Source organism: Porites lutea, chromosome 5 (genome assembly GCF_958299795.1).
Source record: "Porites lutea chromosome 5, jaPorLute2.1, whole genome shotgun sequence".
Lineage (NCBI taxonomy): Eukaryota > Metazoa > Cnidaria > Anthozoa > Scleractinia > Poritidae > Porites > Porites lutea.
The window spans coordinates 7,572,042-7,593,038 of record NC_133205.1 but is presented as its reverse complement, the minus strand read 5'-3'; the positions used below and the strand labels follow the sequence as shown (position 1 = coordinate 7,593,038).

The following is a 20,997-nucleotide window of genomic DNA, read 5'->3' as shown; positions in this document are numbered from 1 at the left end:
GAAAATTATGATAAAATTGCTTATTGCAAATCATTTCAAAAGAAGGCGTTTTATTGACTTAGAAACGACGTCCTTTTTCAGTTTCAGCAGAGTTTTGAGGCTCTTCAGCAGCAACAGTCATGTCCAGCAATCTGCACCAAGCTTTGCGCACCAGACTGCCCCGTGAGGTGCTGTAATCTTTCTCCTGCTGCTTCGTACGTACCTGCACCTCCACCAATACCTTCATACTGTCCTCAGATTTGCTACAGTACGTGCATTAGCTCATGCCCGGCACACTGCTGCTCAAGCTCGCGACGAGGAGTTGGCCGTAACAGTTTACTGGGCGTAGACACTCCACCCTGCCCGAGCGACTGCTATTCTAGTTGCCACTTAAACTGCCCACCGCAATGCTGTAAAATTAAAAGGGAAGGTAAAAGCAACATGCCCCTGTAAGGGACTGATAGTTAGATATGATAGATAGATATGATGGCGATAATATTCGAGGATGGGTGGCGGTGCTGCTAGAATGTGGTTAGAGGTAAACATTCTATAATTGAGAAAAATTGCCTGGTACAAATTTACTCTCTTCCCGCCTTTATTGACTTTTTCCCACCATTTTTTCTTGCGTTGGCACAAGATATAAAAAAAGGGCTCGGTGATCTTAGCATGCTTTCGCTAAAGATAACATTTTCCCGAAAGCTTCAAGGAGCAACGAGTGCGATTGATTCGTCAATTAACCAGAACGTGCTCTACTGAGAAGAATCTTGAAGGTAGTCCGGGATAAAACTGAAAGCAAACAAAATACAAATTAAAGTAACACGCTTTTTACATTTAGTTTCTGTTCTTTACTCTAGCTACCCTTATCTGGCTACCCACCTTTTCTGTTATTTTTCATGCTCAAACGGTTATCAAAATATGGGAAATGCTATCTTGTTCTTTATCTTTGTCAAATGTTTCCTTTCAGTTTGTAAAGACGGTCTGCGTACAGTCGGTGGGAATGCAGAAGGGGCCTGCTGCAATTTGCCTTTTATCTACAAGGGTGCGGTTTATTGGGCTTGTACCACCCAAGATTCTGTGAAAAGATGGTGCCCGGTTAATAAAGTGTTCGAACTCGACAAAAAATGGGGCTTCTGTGTATAGCTGGGTGAGTAATGGTAGGAGCTGCGAGAGTATTGCATTAACCCATGAGTTTTCCACACATTGTTTTTAGTTGAAATTGTTTCAAAGAAGAAGTGACTTCAATTCGTGTGCGATTGTGAAAGAAACAAAACACAATAGTACGCGTAAAAGGCCATTTACAAGATCACGTGATGTACCTAAAACCACCAGCAATATTTAGGTATTTGATTTCTTATGCAGATTAGGTTCATTGTTATCCAGAACTCTCAGGAAGAGTAGACTTTGAAAACGAGCAAGAAATGAATAATATTCTCCCGGGTGTTTGGAAGTCCCCATGAAAATCTGTTTGTCACTTCTCTTTTCTTAACGATACATCTAGAAAACACTGCAGTGCGCGAGAACATGTTGTGGTAAAATAATTATATAGACCTGCTAATTTTTCAGGTCGAAGATGTTTTTCCACGTACTGCTTGGTGAGAAATTTTTCTCATTTTGCAATCTGATCGAGACTGTATGAATCCATAATTTTGTCTAAATCTTGTTTCAGATAACTTTTAAAACCAGCACACAGACACAAAAGACCCAATATCCAGACGACCGCAAGGCTGATGAACATGCCCAGTGCTGAGTGTTTTTGTTACTGAAGTTCTGTCTTACCTGCTAATAATACAGAGGAGAAGTCGTTACGTCACGTTGCCATTGAAGCAAAATTTCTGGGTCTCAACAAACCGTGGTCCTTCAGATATGGCAGGCAAAAAAAAAAACGAGTGATTGTACTCAGGAACAATGCAAATGGCCGTCTCTGTCAACAAAGATTGTTGAGATCTAGAAATTGTGCTACCATCATAATGGTAATGTGACGTTACCCTTCCCTTTATCTTGACCTGGCCTAAATACGACAGTGTATTGCTTATATGGTATCCTTTTCTGCTTTTAAAGTTTGCACGCGTTCCTGCTGCGATGCTTGGCTGTGAGATAAATGGGAACGATTAATTTTTATTCGAGCAGTTCGGGACACGCACTAGTGGCCGTTGCCGTTGTAGAGAGGTTTAAAATAAGAGTCAATGTGTGGACTGTCTGCCGGGACAAAATAAGGTGGCCATTGTGGAGAGTTCAGTGGCCGTTAGTGGAAGTTCGACTGTATTTCTCGTTCAGTCGATACCGCTTGATGTTTTTTAAAAGCGCGTACTCATTCAGCTCTTTTAGAACTTGTGGAGTGGTCTTCTTCCAAAACTTCTTAAGGTAATTAGTTAGCATTTAAAATGATTGTTCTGAAGCCTAAGTGAACGTCAGTCTATAATTAACCAGTAGAACCATTAACTTGTTATGATTTCCAAAAAGCTTGTTTAAAATTAAACTTTTTTAAAAAATATATTTCGTTGCGTTACATGTTCTATTGTATCGTTAATAATCATGATTGTCCAAACAAAGATTGCGCCCCCTCTCCTCCCCTCCCACCCAAAGTCGCGAGCGTAGACAGCTATTTCAAAAGGTGTCGGATTTTATTAAGGGTTGTTTACTATTTACAAAACATTTCCGGAAAATCGGGTTGGAAAGTTAATGCAACACGACTTTTTGGTCATTCCAGCTTATTGCCACCAGAAAGTAAAATAGTTTTAGATGCATTTGTCGCCGTCATAAGGACAACCAGATTTTTCCCAGGGGAGCATATTCCCGGACCCCCCAGTATCCTTACCCTAATGGGTGTCGATTAACCCCCTCAACCCCCGCCCCTGACCCCTTAACCACTGTAAACCCTGCTCCGCAGGTCTGATACCTGGAAGCTATTGAATACACTGTAGACCTTAATTGATTTTGTACTATTTTGAATAGAACCTCTATTTTTCTCAGAAAGTCAACGGTTAACAACCGCCTGCAGTTAATGTTGCTCTCTTAAAACGTGTTTAAAACCATATTACCTCATGAAATGTCGACTTGCTAAGCAGGTGGTTAAAGGCTTTGAAACAAGGTTATGATGCTCACGGAAGTCAGGAGAATTTCAATCGAACCCATATAATGAACATTCAAGATGAGGAGTCTTCTGATTTTATTCTGTCGCATTTTCGCGATCGAAGTTAACAGGCTGTGCTTAGCACAGAACAAGAAACCCAATGGTAAGCCACTTTATGACAAGCAAATTAACTACTTCCTTTCACTCACCACGTTGCATGGCTCTTTAGATAACAGGAGTAATTGTTATTATTTTTAAAAAAAATTTCAAAGGCTAAAATTGCCTCGGAGATTGCATTAAACTTAAATTTTCATTAGATCAAAATCAAGCTAGTGTTACTCTGTTTTTTTTTTCGACAAGAGTGAGAATAGAGTTTTATCACTACAAACATCTTCACAAGAACCGAGACATCTAGCTATTCTGATTATCGCACTGATCAATATCTACTTTAAACCATACTTAGAAAATGTTTAACTTGGCCTCTTCTAAGTTTACTTCAAACCAATGGAATAAAATTAAAGATATTACCAGTAGCTGGCGTCTTAAGGTATTTTGGCAGTTTCCCTGTTTGATAGCTGGTATTTTGGCAAAGAACATGTCAGCAAATTGGAAGGTACCCACAAAAAGACATGACAATGGCTTATTTGACTGTGTTAAAAGGTCTTCGAAAGTTTATAGCTTGTTGAGTTGTGGGGGTGGAATTGCTAAACCCGTCTTTTTTTTTACATTAGAGTAAGTGAATAAAGTAAGGACGTTGGTGCGATATTTTTCTTTTGGATTTTTTCAGAGGAGGATAGGAACCATATTCGCTTGACTGGAATTGTCAAACGACAGCTATACGGTTAGTACTAATTTTCCATAATAAGACATAAGACTATAAGACAATGATCACCACTTTGCGGTTCTAGAATTAAATTGTGTGACCTTAAACAAAACTTTTGTTGCAAGTAAGCATTAACGTTAGCGACCGCCCACCGGCAAGCAATCTTAGCAGCAAAGAACAACAAGTTCTAAAAAACATACTAACCTTGAGACTTGGAGCGCGAAAAAGTTTAACAAAACGTAGAAAATTTGATTTAAAAAATATTCAAATAAAACAATGTTCAGCAAAGCGACCAACATACCATTCAAAAATGTCCTTATTATATCGTCCATTGATTCAAGCAAGAGGAAATGGCAGTAGATAACTTGAATCTTTCCATTTTTGTTTTAATGCAAAATGGATCAAGGAAATGTGTTTGGTGAAGTTATAAAAAGAAAAGAAGCTTTCTTAGACTATAAAAAACTTGATTTAAAAAAGTCCCCAAACTTGCATTTTTGCCAAGGGACTAGTCCATGGTTTATGGACTAACCCCCTTGGACAGATGCAAATTTCGGGTTTTGTTATATGATGTTTTTACATCGTCTGAACAGGCTTTCTTTTCTCTGTAGAACTTCAACAAACACTTCTTCTTGATCCATTTTATATTACAAAAAAAAATTGGGAAAATCTCAATTTTTTGAAAACAAAAAATATGGAAAAATGCAAATTTGGGGGCTCTTTTAAAGCTATGTTTTTATAGTCTAAAAGGCTTCTTTTGACTCAAAAAACTTCACAGAAACTTTTTCTTAATCCATTTTGCATTAAAACAAAATGTAAAAAGGTCCCAATTTTTTTGACAAAAACCATGAACTAAAACCTTTATTTGGAAAAATGCACGTTTTGGGGCTTTTTGAAATAAAGGTTTTTATATTTCAAAAACTCTTCTTTTCTTTCTAGAACTTCACTAATCACTTTTTCTTCATGCATTTTGCGTTAAAACAAAAGATGAAAAAAGTCTCAATTTTTATACAAAAACCAAACTAACCCCTTTGGAAAAATGCGAATTTTTGGCCTTTTTTAAAATTGATGTTTTAATAGCCTAAAAACAGAACTTTTCTTTTTAAAACTGAACCAAACATTTTTTCTTGATCCATTTTGCATGAAAACAAAAGATGGAAAAATCTGAATTTCTGGAAAAAATTATGGACTAACTCCTTTGGAAAATTGCAAACTTTGGGCTTCTTTAAATCGATGTTTTTTTAGGCTTAAGAGGCTCCTTTAATTTCTTGAACTTCACCAAACACTTTTTATCGATCCATTTTGCATTAAAATGAAAGATGGAAAAATCGAAACCAAACAGTTTTGACAAAAACCATGGATTAACCCCTATGGAAAAATGCAAATTTTGGCCTTTTTTAAAATCGATGCTATTCATAGTTAAAAAAGGCTTCTGTTCGTTCTAGAATATCACCAAACATTTCGCATTAAAACAAAAGATGGAAAAATGTAAAAAATGTTTTGACAAAAACCATGGACTAACCTCTTCGGAAAAAAGGCGAATTTTGGGCCTTTTTTAAATCGATGTTTTTTAGTCTTAAAAGGCGTCTTTTTTTTTTCTAGAACTACACCAAACACTTTTGTTGATCCATTTTACGTTAAAACAAAAAGATGGAAAAATCTTAATTTTTTTGACAAAAACCATGAAAAATGCAAATTCTGGGCCTTTTTTAAATCTATGTTTTTTATAGTGAACTAAGGCTTCTCTTCCTTCTAGAACTTCACCAAACACTTTTTATTGATCCATTTCGCATTAAAACATAGGATGGAAAAATCTCATTTTTTTGACAAAAACCACAGACTAACCCCTTCGGAAAAATGCACATTTTAACCCTGTTTTAAACCGAGGATTCTTATAATCAAATAAGGCTTTTTTTCCGTTTTAGAATTTCACCAAACACTTTTTTTTCATCCATTTTGCATTAGAACAAATAATGAAACGATGAAAAAATTGTAAATTTTAAGTTTCTTTATTCGAAGTTTTCATAGCCTAAAAAGACCCCTTTTCTTTCTAGAACTTCACAGAACACTTTGTCTTGATCCATTTTGCATTAAAACAAAAGGTGGAAAAAGTCTAAACTTTTTGACAAAAACCATGGACTACCCGCTTTGGAAAAGTGCAAATTTGGGGTTTTTTAATCCGGGTTTTTATGGTATAAAAAGGCTTATTTTCTTTGTACAACTATACCAAACACTTTTTCTTGATCCATTTTGTATTAAGACAAAGGATAAGGAAAGCTGAATTTTTTGACAAAACCCCTGTGGAAAAATGCAAATTTTGGGCCTTTTTAAAATCTATGTTTTTTATAGTCAAACAAGGCTTGTTTTCGTTCTACAACTTTACCAAACACTTTTTATAGATCAAAAGGTGGAAAAAGTCTAAATTTTATGAAAAAACCATGGAATACCCCCTTTGGGAAAAAGCAAGTTTTAAGGCTTTTAGAAATAAAGGTTTTTATATTCTAAAAAAGCTTGAATTCTTTCTAGAACTTCACCAATCACCCTTTCTTAATACACTTTGAATTAAAAAATATGTGTATAAAAGAAGGCTAAATTTTTTGACAAAAACCATGGACCAACTCCTTAGAAAAAATACAAATTTTAAGAATGTTTTTAAAACCATGCTTTTCATGGTAAAATAAGGCTTCTTTTCTTTCTAGAACTTTATTAAACACTTTTTCTAAAACCATTTCGTAATAAAACGAAGATGAAAAAATCCAGTTTGCTTTGGAAAAATCTGAAAGTTTTTAACAAAAACCACGGTCTGGCCCCTTTAGAAAATTGTAAATTTATAGCTTTCTTTAATCGATGTTTTTATAAGCCAAAAAGTCTTCTTTTTTTTTTTTAGAACTTTCCCAATCACTTTTTCCTGATCCATTTTCCATTAAAACAAAATATGAAATAAGGCTCACTTTTTTTAAAAAACCATGGACTAACTCCTTTGGAAAAATACAAATTTTAAGAATTTGTTTTTAATCCATGCTTTTCATGGTCAAAAGAGGCTTCTTCTAGTTCTAGAAGTTTACCAAACACTTTTTCTAGATCCATTTTGCAATAAAACGAAAGATGAAAACATCTTGATTTTTTGACAAAAACCATGGACCCTTCTGGAAAAATGCAAATTTTGAGCCTTTTTAAATCGAAGTTTATATAGTCCAAAAAGGCATCTTTTCTTTCTAGAACATCACCAAACACTTTTCATTGATCCATTTTGCATTAAAACAAATGATGGAAAAATCTAAATTTTTTCACAAAAACAATAGACAAACCCTTTTAAAAAAATTCAAGCTTTTGGCCTTTGTTATATCTATGTTTTTTATAATCAAATAAGGTTTCTTTTCGTTCCAGAAATTTACCAATCACTTTTTCTTCACCCATTTTTCATTAAAACAAAAGATTGAAAAAGTCTTAATTTTTGACAAAAACCATGGTCTAACCAATTTGGAAAAATGCATATTTTAGGCCTTTTTTACAATCGATGTTTTTGTAGTCTAAGAAGTCTTCTTTTCTTTTTAGAACTTTACAATCCATTTTGCATTAAATTATTTTGTATTAGATTATAAGATGGAAAAATGTGAATTTTTTGACAAAAATTGTGGCCTAATTCCGTCCAAGAAATGTAAACTTTGGGCTTTTTTAAATGGATATTATTGTAGTTTAAAAAAGCTTCTTTTCTTTCTAGAACTTTAACAAACACTTTTAATTCATCCATTTTGCATTGAAACAAGATATTGAAAAATCTGAATGTTTTGAGAAAAACTATGGACTAATTTTCTTTGGAAAAATGCAAATTTTTGGCATTTTTTAACGCCATGTTTTATATAGAACTTCACCAAACCCTTGTTATTGTTCCATTTTGCATTAAAACAAAACATCGAAAAATGTAAATTTTTTGACAAAAACCAAGGACTAACCCCTTTACAAAAATGCAAATTTTCGGCCTTTTGTAAATCTATGTTTTTGTTGTCTATAAAAGCTTCTTTTCTTTCTAGAACTTCAACAAACACTTCTTATTGATCAATTTTACATTAAAACAGAAGATGGAAAAAGTCCTAATTTTTGACATCAACCATGTACTAATTTCTTTCGAAAAATGCAAAATTTTGGGTTTTCTTACAGCCATGTATTTTATAGTTAAATAAGGCTTCTTTTCGCTCTAGAAATTCACCAAACGGTTTCTCTAGATCCATTTCGCATTAAATCAAAAGCTGAAAAAAATCTGATTTTTTTGACAAAAAACATGAACTAACCCCTTTAGAAAGATTCAAATTTTGGGCCTTTTATAAATCGATGATTTTTTAGTCTTAAAAGGCTCTAGACCTTAAGGTGGCTGAGCACAGTTTTGAGGGCAGTCAGCGGTAACTCGCTTGACGGCGCTTGTTTTAAATTAGACAAACAAACATGAAGGCGAAAAAAGCAATGGTACACAATACAATTTCTCAAAAACTAATCATTAAAATTTTGTAATATTTGGTAGAATTTTTACTTTTATCGTACTGAACAGAAGAATTTTGTGACATGGTTAATAATTACAGTAAAATCATATTATTGACTATCTAAAAATCCGTCTGTTAAAATTTGGTCAAATGAATTTCAAATGGTGATGATTAAACATAGTAAGCTGTATGCAAGTTTATAGCAAAATCTAATGAACGAATTTTATGTAAACTGAGCAAAAGGGAAACTTTAAGGTTGTATTCAATCGTTCATGTTGCAATGGAAACTACAAAAACGTCACATTTCACCTGTCAGTCAAAATCTTTCATCAATAAATTTTTTACTTGCCAAGTTTCAGCTTGTGACCGGCAACCTTTCTCTCGCCATGATTTGGCAAATGACATATACTCACAAACTGCCAAAACTGTGTTCAGCCACCTTAACCAAAACCTTTTAGTGATTCAATTTGCATTAAAACAAAAAATGGAAAAATCTAAATTTTTTGAAAAAAAGAATCGACTATAACCCCTTTGCAAAAATGCAAAATTTTGGCCTTTTTTAAATCGATTTTTTTACTACTTTAATAAAGCTTCTTTTTATTTTAAAACATTACACAACACTTTTTATTGCCTATTCTGCATAAAAACACAAGATTGAAAAAGTCTTAATTTTATGACAAAAACCATGGTCTAACTCCGTTTGGAAAACTGCAAATTTTACGCCTTTTTCAAATCGATTTTTTACTAGTTAAATTAAGCTTCTTTTTGTTTTAAAACATCACACAACACTTTTACTGCTCTATTTTCCATTAAAACAAAAGATGAAAAAAGTCTTAATTTTATGACAAAAACCAGGGTCTAACCCCTTCACAAAAATGCAAGCTTTGGGCCGCTTTTAAATCGATTTTTTATAGTCAAATTAAGCCTCTTTTAGTTTTAGAACTTTTCCGGACTCTTTTTATTGATCCGTTTTGCATTAAAACAAAAGATGGGAAAAGACTCAATTTTTTGACAAAAACCATGGTCTTACCCCTTTCAAAAAATGCAAATTTAACGCCCTTTTTAAATCGATTTTTTACTACTTAAATTAAGCTTGTTTTTCCTTTACAACATTCCACCAAACTTTTTATAAATAAATTTAGCATTATAAGAAAAGTTGGAAAAAGTCTTAATTTTTTGACAAAAACCATGGTCTAACCCCTTAAGAAAAATGCAAATTTTAGGCCTTTTTAAATCGACTTTTTTACTACTCAAATAAAGCTTCTGTTTGTTTTAAAATATTACACAATACTTTTTATTGATCCATTTTGCATTAAAAGACAAGGTGGAAAAAGTAATAACTTTTTGACAAAAACCATGGATTAACCCCTTTGGAAGAATGCAAATTTTGGGATTTTTCTAATCGATGTTTCTAAAGTCTCAAAAGACTTGCATTCTTTCTGGAACTTCACCAAACACTTTTTATTGATCCATTTTGAATTAAAAGTAAAGTTAGAAAAAGTCTTAATTTTTACTACCCAAATTCAGCTTCTTTTTATTTTTAAACATTAAAAAACACTTTTTATTGCTCTATTTTGCATTAAAACAAAACATCAAAGGAGGCTTAACTTTTTGACAAAAACCATAGTCTAACGTCTTTGGAAAATGCAAATTTTTGGCCTCTTTTAAATCGATGTTCTTTATAGTCAAATTAAGCCTATTTCTGTTTTAGAACTTTTCAGAACTCTTTTTATTAATCCATTTTGCATTAAAAGAATAGATGGAAAAAGGTTTAGTTTTTTGACAAATACCATGGTCTAACCCCTTTGGAAAAATGCAAATTTTAGGCATTTTTTCAATCGATTTTTTTACTACTCAAATTACGCTTCTTTTTGTTTTAAAATATTACACAACACTTTTTATTGCTCTATTCTGCATTAAAACAAAGAAGGAAAAAAGTCTTAATTTTATTGACAAAAACCATGGTCTAACACCTGTGAAAAAATGCATATTTTAGGTTTGCTTTAAATCGATGTTTTTTATAGTCAAATTAAGCCTCTCATGCTTTTAGAACTTTTCAGAACTATTTTTATTGATCCATTTTGCATTAAAAGAAAACATGGAAAAAGTAATAACTTTTTGACAAAAACCATGGTCTAAACCCTTTGGAAAAATGCAAATTTGGGGCTTTTTCTAATCGATGTTTCTATAGTCTCAAAAGACTTGCATTCTTTCTGGAACTTCACCAAACACTTTTTATTGATCCATTTTGAATTAAAAGAAAGGTAGAAAAAGTCTTAATTTTTGGACAAAAACCATGGATTAATCCCTTTGGAAAATGCAAATTTTAGGCCTTTTTTAAATCCATTTTTTTACTACTCAAATTCAGCTTCTTTTTATTTTTAAACATTAAAAAACACTTTTTATTGCTCTATTTTGCATTTAAACAAAACATGAAAAGAGGCTCAATTTTTTGACAAAAACCATGGTGTAATGTCTTTGGAAAAATGCAAATTTTGGGCCTGTTTTAAATCGATGTTCTTTATAGTCAAATTAAGCCTATTTCTGTTTTAGAACTTTTCAGAATTCTTTTTATATATCCATTTTGCATCAACAGAATAGATGGAAAAAGGTTTAGTTTTTTGACAAATACCATGGTCTATCCCCTTTGGAAAAATGCAAATTTTGGGCGTTTTTTAATCGATGTTTCGAAAGTCTCAAAAGATTTCCATTCATTCTGGAACTTCACCAAACAATTTTTATTGATCCATTTTGAATTAAAAGAAAAGTTAGAAAAAGTCTTAATTTTTGGACAAAAACCATGGTCTAACCCGTTTGGAAAAAGGCAAATCATGGGCCTTTTATAAATGGATTTTTTTACTACTTAAATTCAGCTTCTTTTTGTTTTAAAATATTAAACAACTATTTTATTGCTTTATTGTGCATTAAAATAAAACACGAAAAAAGTATTTTTTGACAAAAACCATCGATTATCCCTTTGGAAAAATGCAAATTTTAGGCCTTCTTTAAATTCAATTTTTTTAATACTCAAATTCAACTTCTTTTTGTTTTTAAACATTAAAAAACACTTTTCATTGCTCTATGTTGCATTAAAACAAAGCGTTAAAAAGGGGTTAATTTTTTGACAAAAACCATGGTCTAACGTCTTTTGAAAAATGCAAATTTTGGGCCTGTTTTAAATCCATGTTCTTTATTGTCAAATTAAGGCTATTTTTGTTTAGAACTTTTCAGAACTCTTTTTATTGATCCATTTTGTATTAAAAGAATAGATGGAAAAAGGTTTAGTTTTTTGACAAATACCATGGTCTAACCCCTTTGGAAAAATGCAAATTTTGGGATTTTGTTAAATCGATGTTTCTATAGTGTAAAGAGACTTCCATGCTTTCTGGAACTTCACCAAACACTTTTTATTGATCTGTTTTGAATTAAAAGAAACGTTTGAAAAAGTCATCATTTTTGGACAAAAACCATGGTCTAACCCTTTTGGAAAAAGGCAAATCATGGGCCTTTTTTACATCTATTTTTTTACTACTCAAATTCAGCTTCTTTTTGTACAAAAAACATGGACTAACCCCTTTAGAAAAATGCAAATTTTAGGCTTTTTAAAATCGATTTTTTACTACTTAAATTAAGCTTGTTTTTCTTTTAAAACATTACAGATAAACTTTTTTGGATCCTTTTTGCATTAAAAGAAAAGTTGGAAAAATCCAAATTTTAGGCCTTTTTTAAATCGATGTTTTCACCAGTCAGATTCAGCATCTTTTTGTTTTATTACATTAAACAACACTGTTTCTTGCTCTATTTTGCATTAAAACAAAACACGGAAAAAGGCTTTATTTTTTGACAAAAACCATGGTCTAACCTCTTTGGAAAAATGCAAATTTTAAGCCTTTTTTAATTGTTTTTTTTACTACTAATATTCTTCTTTTTTGAATTAAAACGAAAGATGGAAAAACTCTTAATTTTTTTTTACAAAAGCCGTGGTCTAGCCCGTTTGGAAAACGCAAATTGTGAGCATTAAAGCGATGCTTCTTATAGTCAAATTAAGGTTTTTATTGTTTTAGAACGCTTTAAACCTCTTTTATTGATCCATTTTGCATTAGAACAATAGATGGAAAAAGGTTTAATTTTTTGACAAAAACCATGGACTAACCCCGTTAGAAAAATGAATTTTTTTTTAAAATTAATTTTTTTACTACTTAAATTCAGCTTCTTTTTCTTTTAAAACAGTACACAACACTTTTTATTGCTCTGTTTTGCATTAAAACAATAGATGTAAAAGGTGTTAATTAATTGAAGAAAAACCATGGACTAGCCTCTGTGGGAAAATGCAAATGTTCTGCCTGCTTTAAATCAATTTTTTTATAGTCAAATTAAGCCCCTTTTTCTTTTAGAACTTTTCAGAAGTCTTTTTACTGATCCATTTTGCATTAAAACAATACATCGAAAAAGGTCTAATTTTTCGCCGAAAACCATGGTCTAACTGCTTTGGAAAATTGCAAATTTTACGCCTTTTTTTGATCGATTTTTTTACTACTCAAATTCACCTTCTTTTTGTTTTTAAACAATAAAAAAGGTTTTTTTTTGCTGTGTTTTGCATTAAAACAAAACATCGAAAAAGTTTTAAATTTTGACGAAAACCATAGACTATCCCCTTTAGAAAAATGCAAATTTTTTAGGCCTTTTTTAAAATGATGTTTTTTCTACTCAAATTAAGCTTCTTTTTGTTTTAAAATATTACACACCTTTTTTTATTGCTCTATTTTGCATTAAAACAATACATGGAAACAGGTTTAATGTTTGGAGAAAAACCATGGCCTAACTCCTTTGGAAAATTGCAAATTCTGAGCTTTTTTAATCGATGTTCTTATAGTCTAAAAAAATCCATTCTTTCTGGAACTTCACCAAACACTTTTTAGTGATCCATTTTGCATTAAAAGAAAAGTTGCAAGAAGTTCTCATTTTTGGACAATAGCAATGGTCTAACCCCTGTGGAAAAATGCAAATTTTGGGCCTTTTTAAAATCGATGTTTTTCGTAGTCAAAAAAGGCTTCTTTTCGTTCTGAAACTTCAGCAATCGGTTTTTCTTGTTCTAATTGCATTAAAACAAAAGATGGAAACAGACTTAATTTTTTGACGAAAACCATGGTTTAACCCCTGTGGAAATATGGAAATTTTAAGCTTTTTATAAATCGATTTTTTTTACTACTCAAATTCAGCTACTTTTTGTTTTAAAACATTAAACAACTTTTTTGCATTGAAACGAAACAGGGAAAAAGTTTAAATTTTTTGACAAAAACCATGGAATAACCCCTTTAAAAAAATGCAAATGTTAGCCCTTTTTTTAATTAACTTTTTTGTTGCTCAAATTAAGCTTCTTTTTGTTTTAAAACGTTACACAACACTTTTTATTCATCCATTTTGCATTTTAAGAAAAGTTGGAAATAGTCTTACTTTTTTGTCAAAAACCATGATCTAACCCGTTTGGAAAAATGCAAATTTCAAGCCTTTTTTAAGTCAATTTTTTAATACTCAAATTAAGCTTCTTTTTGTTTTAAATGTACACAACAATTTTTATTGCTCTATTTAGCATTAAAAGAAAAGATGGAAAAAATGTTAATTTTTTGACAAAAACCATGGTCTAACCGCTTAGAAAAAATGTAAATTTTAGCCCTTTTTTAATCGATTTTTTTACTACTCAAATTAAGCATCTTTTGGAAAAATACAAATTTTAGGCTTTTTTAAATCAATTTTTCCACTTCTTAAATTCAGCTTCTTTTTGTTTGAAAACATTAAACAACTTTTTTTATTGCTTTTTTTTGCATTTAAACAATAAATGGAAAAAGGTTTGATTTTTTGACAAAAACCATGGTCTAACCCCTTTGGAAAAATGCAAATTTTAGGCCTTTTTTAAATCGATTTTTTTACTACTCAAATTCATCTACTTTTTGTTTTAAGACAGTAAACGACACTTTTAGTGCTCTATTTTGCATTACAACAGCAGATGGTAAGGGTCTCAATTTTTTCACAAAAACCATAGTCTTACCCCTTTGGAAAAATGCAAATTTTGGGCCTTTTTAAAATCGATGTTTTACTACTAAGATTAAGCTTGTTTTTCTTTTAAAACATTACACAACATTTTTTATTGCTCTATTTTGCATTAAAACAAAATATGGAAAAAAGCTAATTTTTTGACAAAAACCATTGTCTAACCTCTTTGGAAGAATGCAAATTTTAGGCCTTTAATAAATCGATTTTTTACTACTCAAATTCAGCTTCTTTTTAATTAAAACGTTACAAAACACTTTATATTCCTCCATTTTGCTTTAAAACAAAAGATGGAAAAACTCTTAATTTTTTTATGGAAACCGTGGTCTAACCCCTTTGGAAAAATGCAAATTTTACGCCTACTTTAATTGAATTTTTTACTAGTTAAATTAAGCTTGTTTTTTCTTTTAAAACATTACACAACACTTTTTATTGATCCAATTTGGATTGAAAGAATAGTTGGAAAAAGTCCAAAATTTTTGACAAAAACCATAGTCTAACCTCTTTGGAAAAATGCAAACTTTAGACCATTTTTAAATCGGATTTTTTTTCTCCTGAAATTCAGCATCTTTTTTTTATTACATTAAACAATACTTTTTATTGCCCTATTTGCATTAAAACAAAACGTGGAAAAAGGCTTATTTTTGGACAAAAACCATGGTCTAACCTCTTTGGAAAAATGCAACTTTAGGCCTTTTATAAATCGATTTTTTTACTTCTACTTTTTTTTTGTATTAAAACAATTTATGGAAAAGGTCTTATTTTTTTGACAAAAACCATGGTCTAACCCCTTTAAAAAAATGCAAATTTTGGCCTATTTTAAAGCGATGATTTTTACTGTTAAATTAAGCCTCTTATTGTTTTTAAACTTTTCAGAACTCTTTTTATTGATCTATTTTGCATTAAAACAATAGATGGAAAAAGGTTTAATTTCTGACAAAAATCATGGTCTAAACCCTTTGGAAAAAAGCAAATTTTAAGCTTTTTTAATCGATGATTTTATTGTCTAAAAAGACTTCCATTTTTCTGGAACTTAACAAAACACTTTTTATTGATTCATTTTGCATTAAAAGAAAAGTTGCAAAAAGTCTTAATTTTTGGACAATAACCATGGTCTAACCCCTTTGGAAAAATAAGAATTTGGGGCCTTTTTAAAATCGATGTTTTTTTATACCCAAAAAAATGCTTCTTTTCGTTCTTGAACTTCAGCAATAGGTTTTTCTTGTTTCAATTGCATTAAAACAAAGGATAGAATAAAACTTAATTTTTTTACAAAAACCATGGACTAACCCGCTTGGAAAAATGCAAATTTTAGGCCTTTTTTTAATCGATTTTTACTACTTAAATTAAGCTTGTTTTTCCTTTAAAACATTACACAACACTTTTTATTGCTCTATTTTGCATTAAAACAAAAGATGGAAAAAGTCTCAATTTTTTGACAAAAAACATGGTCTAACCCCTTTGAAAAAATGCAAATTGAAGGCCTTTTTTAAATCGATTTTTTACTACTTAAATTCAGCAACGTTTTGGTTTATTAAATTAAACAACACTTTTTATTGCTCTTTTTTGCATAAAAGCAAAACATGGAAAAAGGCTATATTTTTTGACAAATTTTGGGCATGTTTTAAAGGGATGTTTTTTATAGTGAAATTAAGGTTTTTTTGTTTTAGAACTTTTAAGAACTCTTTTTATTGATTCATTTTGCATTAAAACAAAAGATGGAAAAAGGTTTAATTTTTTGACAAAAACCATAGACGAACCCCTTTGAAAAAATGTAAATTTTAGGCATTTTTTAATTCGTCTAACCCGTCTAACCCGTTTAAAAAAAAATGCAAATTTTGACCTGTTTTAAACCGATGTTTTTTTTAGTTAAATTAAGCCTCTTTTTATTTTTAAACTTTTCAAAACTCTTTTCATTGATCCATTTTGCATTAAAACAATACAGGGAAAAAGATTTAATATTTTGACAAAAACCATGGTTTAACCCCGAATCGAATTTTTTTAATACTCAAATTCAGCTTCTTTTTTGTTTTAAAACAATAAACAAGTTTTTTTATTGCTCTATTTTACATTAAAACAAACACATTTTCCTCATAAATTTTGCATTAAGGCAAAAGAAGAAAAAATCTTAATTTTTTGACCCAAACCATGGACTTACCTTATTGAAAAAATGCAATTTAAGCCTATTTAAATCGACGTTTTTTAAAGTCAAATAGGGTTTCTTTTCGTTCTAGAACTTCACCAAAACCTTTTTCTTGCTCTATTTTGCACTAAAACAAAAGGTGGAGAAAGTCTAAATTGTTTAGACAGAAACCATGGACTAACCCCTTTGGAATTATGCAAATTTGGGGCCTTCATGAAATCGGTGCTTTTTGTAGTCTAAAAAGGCTTCTTTTCTTTCCTGAACTTCACACTTTTTAGTGATGCATTTTGCATTAAAACAAAAATGGAACAATCTGAATTATTTGACAAAAACCATGGATAAACCCCTTTAAAAAAATGCAAATTTTGGGTCTTTCCCTAATCGATGTTTTTTATAGTCAAATAAGGTTTGTTTTCGTTCTAGAACTTTACGAATCCTTTTTTTCTTTATCCACTTTGTGTGAAAAAAATATGGAAAAAGTCTTAATTTTTGACAATAACCATGTTCTGACCAGTTTGGAAAATTGTGAATTTTTGGGCTTTTATAAATCGAGGTTTTTATAGGCTAAATTCGCTTCTTATTTTCTACAACTTAACCAAACACTTTTTTATCCATTTTGCATTAAACAAAAGATGGACAAATCTGAATTTTTGGACAAAATCTACGGACTTACCCCTTTGGAAGAAAAGCAAATTTTTGACCTTTTTTAAATTGACGTTTTTATATATAGTCTCGAATGACTTCCTTTTTTAAATCTATGTTTTTTATAGTGAACTAAGGCTTCTGTTCCTTCTAGAACTTCACCAAACACTTTTATTGATCCATTTTGCTATTAAACAAAAGATGGAAAAATCTGAATTTTTGACAAAATACTTTTGGAGAAATGCCAATTTTAGGTTTTCATTGTTAATATTTTTTATTGTCTACAAAGGCTATCCTTGTTTCTAGAACTTCACCGACTTTTTCTTAATCCACGTTGCATTAAAAAAAAAAGATGGAAAAAGTCTATTTTTTTTTACAAAAGTCTGGTGGAATAACCCCTTTGAAAAATACAAATATTGGGCCCTTTTAAATCGATGTTTTAAAAATCTAGAAAGGTTTCTTTCTATCTATAAATTCACCAAACACCGTTTCTTGATCCATTTTGCATTAAAACAAAAAGTGAAAAAAATTACTTTTTTTGACATAGACCAGGGACTTACCCATTTCGAAAAATGACAAGTTTCCGGTTTTTTAATTGATGTTTTTATGGTCTGAAAAAGCTTCCTTTTTTTCTAGAACTTTACCAACCCCTTTTTATAGATCCATTTTGCATTAAAGAGACAGGTTCACGGTCAAGCGCATGCTTATTAATTAGATTACTTTTTTCCAATTTATTACTTATTGTATCGGTTAATTATCCCACTCACATGTATCTTAGCGATCTCAGAGTAACCTGAAGTAGGATGGAGGAGTACTAATATCGCAGAAGAAATCAGTGGATTATGCCAACACTACCAAAGTTAAATTTATTGTTGACCCGAAGGTTTTATTCCATGGTTGATTAATTTACAGCTATTTGCAAATATTTAAATTGATCAAGTTCAAGTGACTTCCAGGGGTGTGCAGATTGGTTCTTTGACAACATTAGGACATGATCATATTGCTTGCATAGACCATACAGCCTGTCCCGGCAGAAAAACAGCATTTTGATAAATGAGCACGCGCTGAATCGTGAACCTGTCCCTTTAAAACAAAAGACGGAAAAAGTAACAATTTTTGACAAAAACTATGCTCTGACCCCTTTGGAAAAATGCAAATTTTGAGGCTTTTTAATTCTTATTTTTTATAATCTAAAAAGGCTTCTTTTCTTTTTAGAACTTTACCAAACACTTTTTCTCGATCCACTTTCAGACAAAAGAAGAAAAACTTTGAATTTTTTTTACCCAAATCATGGACTAACCCTTTTTTTTTAAAAAAATGCAAATGTGCCTTTTTTAAATCGATGTTTTTTATATTCATGCAAAGAAGTCTTCTTTTGCTTTAAGACCGTCACCAAACACTTTTTTCTTGATCCATTTTGCAATAAAACAAAAGCTGGAAAAAAGTCTCAATTTCTGACGAAAACCATGGACTAACCCCTTTAAAAACTGCAAATTTGGGGAGTTTTTATTCCATATTTTTTAGGCTAAAAAGACTTTTTTGTCAATGTAGATCTTCACCAAACACTCTTTCTTGATCCATTCTGCATTAAAACAAAACATGGAAAAGTGTCAATTACTTGACCAAAACAATGGACTAACCCCTTTGGGAAAAAGCAGACTTTGGGCATTTTAAACCAATGTGTTTATGGTCTAAAAAGGCTTCTTTTCTTTCTAGAACTTCGCCAGGCCTTTGTCTTGATCTATTTTGCATTAAAACAAAATATAGAAAAAGTCTCAATTTTTTTTAAAAAAATCCATGGACTAACCTCTTTTGAAAGTTGCAAATTTTGTCCCTTTTTTAATCGATGTTTTGATATTCTAAAAAAGCTTTTTTTCTGAATTCACCTGCCAAAATATTGACCAGTTTGAGACTAGATTGGTCCTGGGGCGTGATCAGAAGCCTATTCAAAAAAAGCAAGTTCTTGAAAACTAATTTTCGAACGGTTTTTGTCGTCAGTCAAACACATGGCAAGAAACTTAAATCTAAATTATGGGTAGACTATGGGTCTAAACTGGTTAATTTTATTTGTGCCAGAACAAACGCAGTTAATCTGGGAATCCCTTACATTACGTCTTTCTTCCCCTACCCCGAAAGTCTGTACGGACGGACAGTGTACGCAAACGTTTTAACCAAATTTGCTTTCATAAATAGGTTTCCATTTTCTATAGCAATGGATTCTCCCCTGCTCGCGCGCGAACGCTCCGCTACTACTGGAAAGTCAGCACAATAATTCGACACGTTTTCAAAATTCTGTTTACATGTCGTACAATCTCGAGTTTTTAAAAAATAATTGTGTTTCTCATTGTTATAAATATGCACCGCTAATATTGCAGTTTTTGAATCACGCTTGAAAACATATTCGTTTACTGCAGAACGCAGTCTATTCGTAAAACATATTATTATGCTTATGGACAAACATTTTAGCCTAGTACACACTAGTGCAGCAAGATTAAAAAGTAAATAAATAAATAATTAAATAAAGGCTTGAGAAGACTGTGACATACTTTGCCCAAAGTGATGTTAACAGTTTTCTCATGATAAAGAGAAAATCCCTTGTATTCAAAAGTATTCTTCCTCGAATTCGGAGACGCATTGACTGGTAGGGAAATTTATTTTTATTCGAAAGGTGTCTTAATCATTTTGCAATTGGTAGTGGCTAGTCACATTGAAAACCCTACTGCTTGCTCGTCTTTAGCAAATAAGAGGCAACCTGGAGTGATTATTGAACTATGGCAAGGAATCGATGGCTACTTAATAGAAAAACTGTTGCAAGATCCTCGTTTTCCTGACATGCCGACAAAGGTTTTTCACTCGCCAGTGTTTCAGCAACCACGTAACTGGGGAAATACCTTTGGAACCCGAATCAGAGGCTACTTTGTGCCACAGAAGACGGGATTACACATCTTTTTTATAGGTAAGAAGACTAGACACGTACACTGTATTTGATTCTTATCTTTTCTGCATGGACCTTATTTTCGTTAACTCAAGGAAATAATTTTGCTACGGACGGAGTTTTGACGTGCTAATCTGAGTTTCCTTACGGTTAGACGATACTTTTTTACTTCAAAAGTGGGCGATAAGTGTCGCATTTAAATTGTTTTAGAGACCAAAAAAGTAGCTAATAGATTCTTCGCACGTGGTTTGCAAAAATGGTGTTTTACTTCTTTGCATGATTAATGCTTGTCTCCCGCATTTAAGATTTTCAATAACACTGATGAAAATTTTTAACGGGAGAAAGGGGAGAGATAAAAGTACTTTTCCTCAAAGGATGTTGATTTGGTGTTAAGCGGCTATAAATTACTTCGAAGACGTTTATTTTTTTACTCCTTCCTGTTAAGTTACAAACCACCTACAGTACTTTAAATTATGCTGAAACAATGTTTTGCTCCTTATTTTTTCAGCATGCGACAATGAATGTCAGCTCTTCCTCAGCATCACAGATAATCCAGACCGAAAGATATTAATATGTCGGGTTCAAAAAGGCCACGAGTCTGAATACATGCAATTCACATCGTAAGAAGTCTGATGCCATATACTCTCGTATCAAAGTAAAACAACCATGGGTAAAACCCTTTGGAAAAATCAAATTTCGCGAATATATAAGATCTATAATTGAAATATATAGAACATCACCGAACTTGTTTTCAAAGCCTTAAGAATAGAGAATGAAGAACAAATTTTAAATTTTTGGCGAATATCATGGGTTAACCCCTTTGAAAAAACTCCAATGTCGCGAATGTAAGGGTTCTATATTTTTAAAGTCTAATTCCATCTAGAC

At 31.5% G+C, this 20,997-nt stretch overlaps 1 protein-coding gene and 1 long non-coding RNA gene across 2 annotated transcripts in view; both read left to right on the top strand.

The window, feature by feature from the left end:
* The first annotated feature begins 84 nt into the window (after nucleotides 1–84).
* On the top strand, nucleotides 85–2,387 carry LOC140937359 (uncharacterized). Its single transcript, XR_012165459.1, has 3 exons — nucleotides 85–409; nucleotides 944–1,123; nucleotides 1,646–2,387. It is a non-coding gene; the product is annotated as an uncharacterized lncRNA (long non-coding RNA).
* A 740-nt stretch (nucleotides 2,388–3,127) lies between these two features.
* Nucleotides 3,128–20,997, top strand: part of LOC140937833 (uncharacterized) — a 31,979-nt gene continuing 14,109 nt past the window's right edge. The window contains exons 1-4 of the mRNA XM_073387408.1: nucleotides 3,128–3,212; nucleotides 3,837–3,890; nucleotides 19,873–20,133; nucleotides 20,621–20,732. Of these exons, the coding sequence (XP_073243509.1) occupies nucleotides 3,128–3,212; nucleotides 3,837–3,890; nucleotides 19,873–20,133; nucleotides 20,621–20,732 (512 nt within the window). The remainder of the gene's footprint in view (nucleotides 3,213–3,836; nucleotides 3,891–19,872; nucleotides 20,134–20,620; nucleotides 20,733–20,997) is intronic.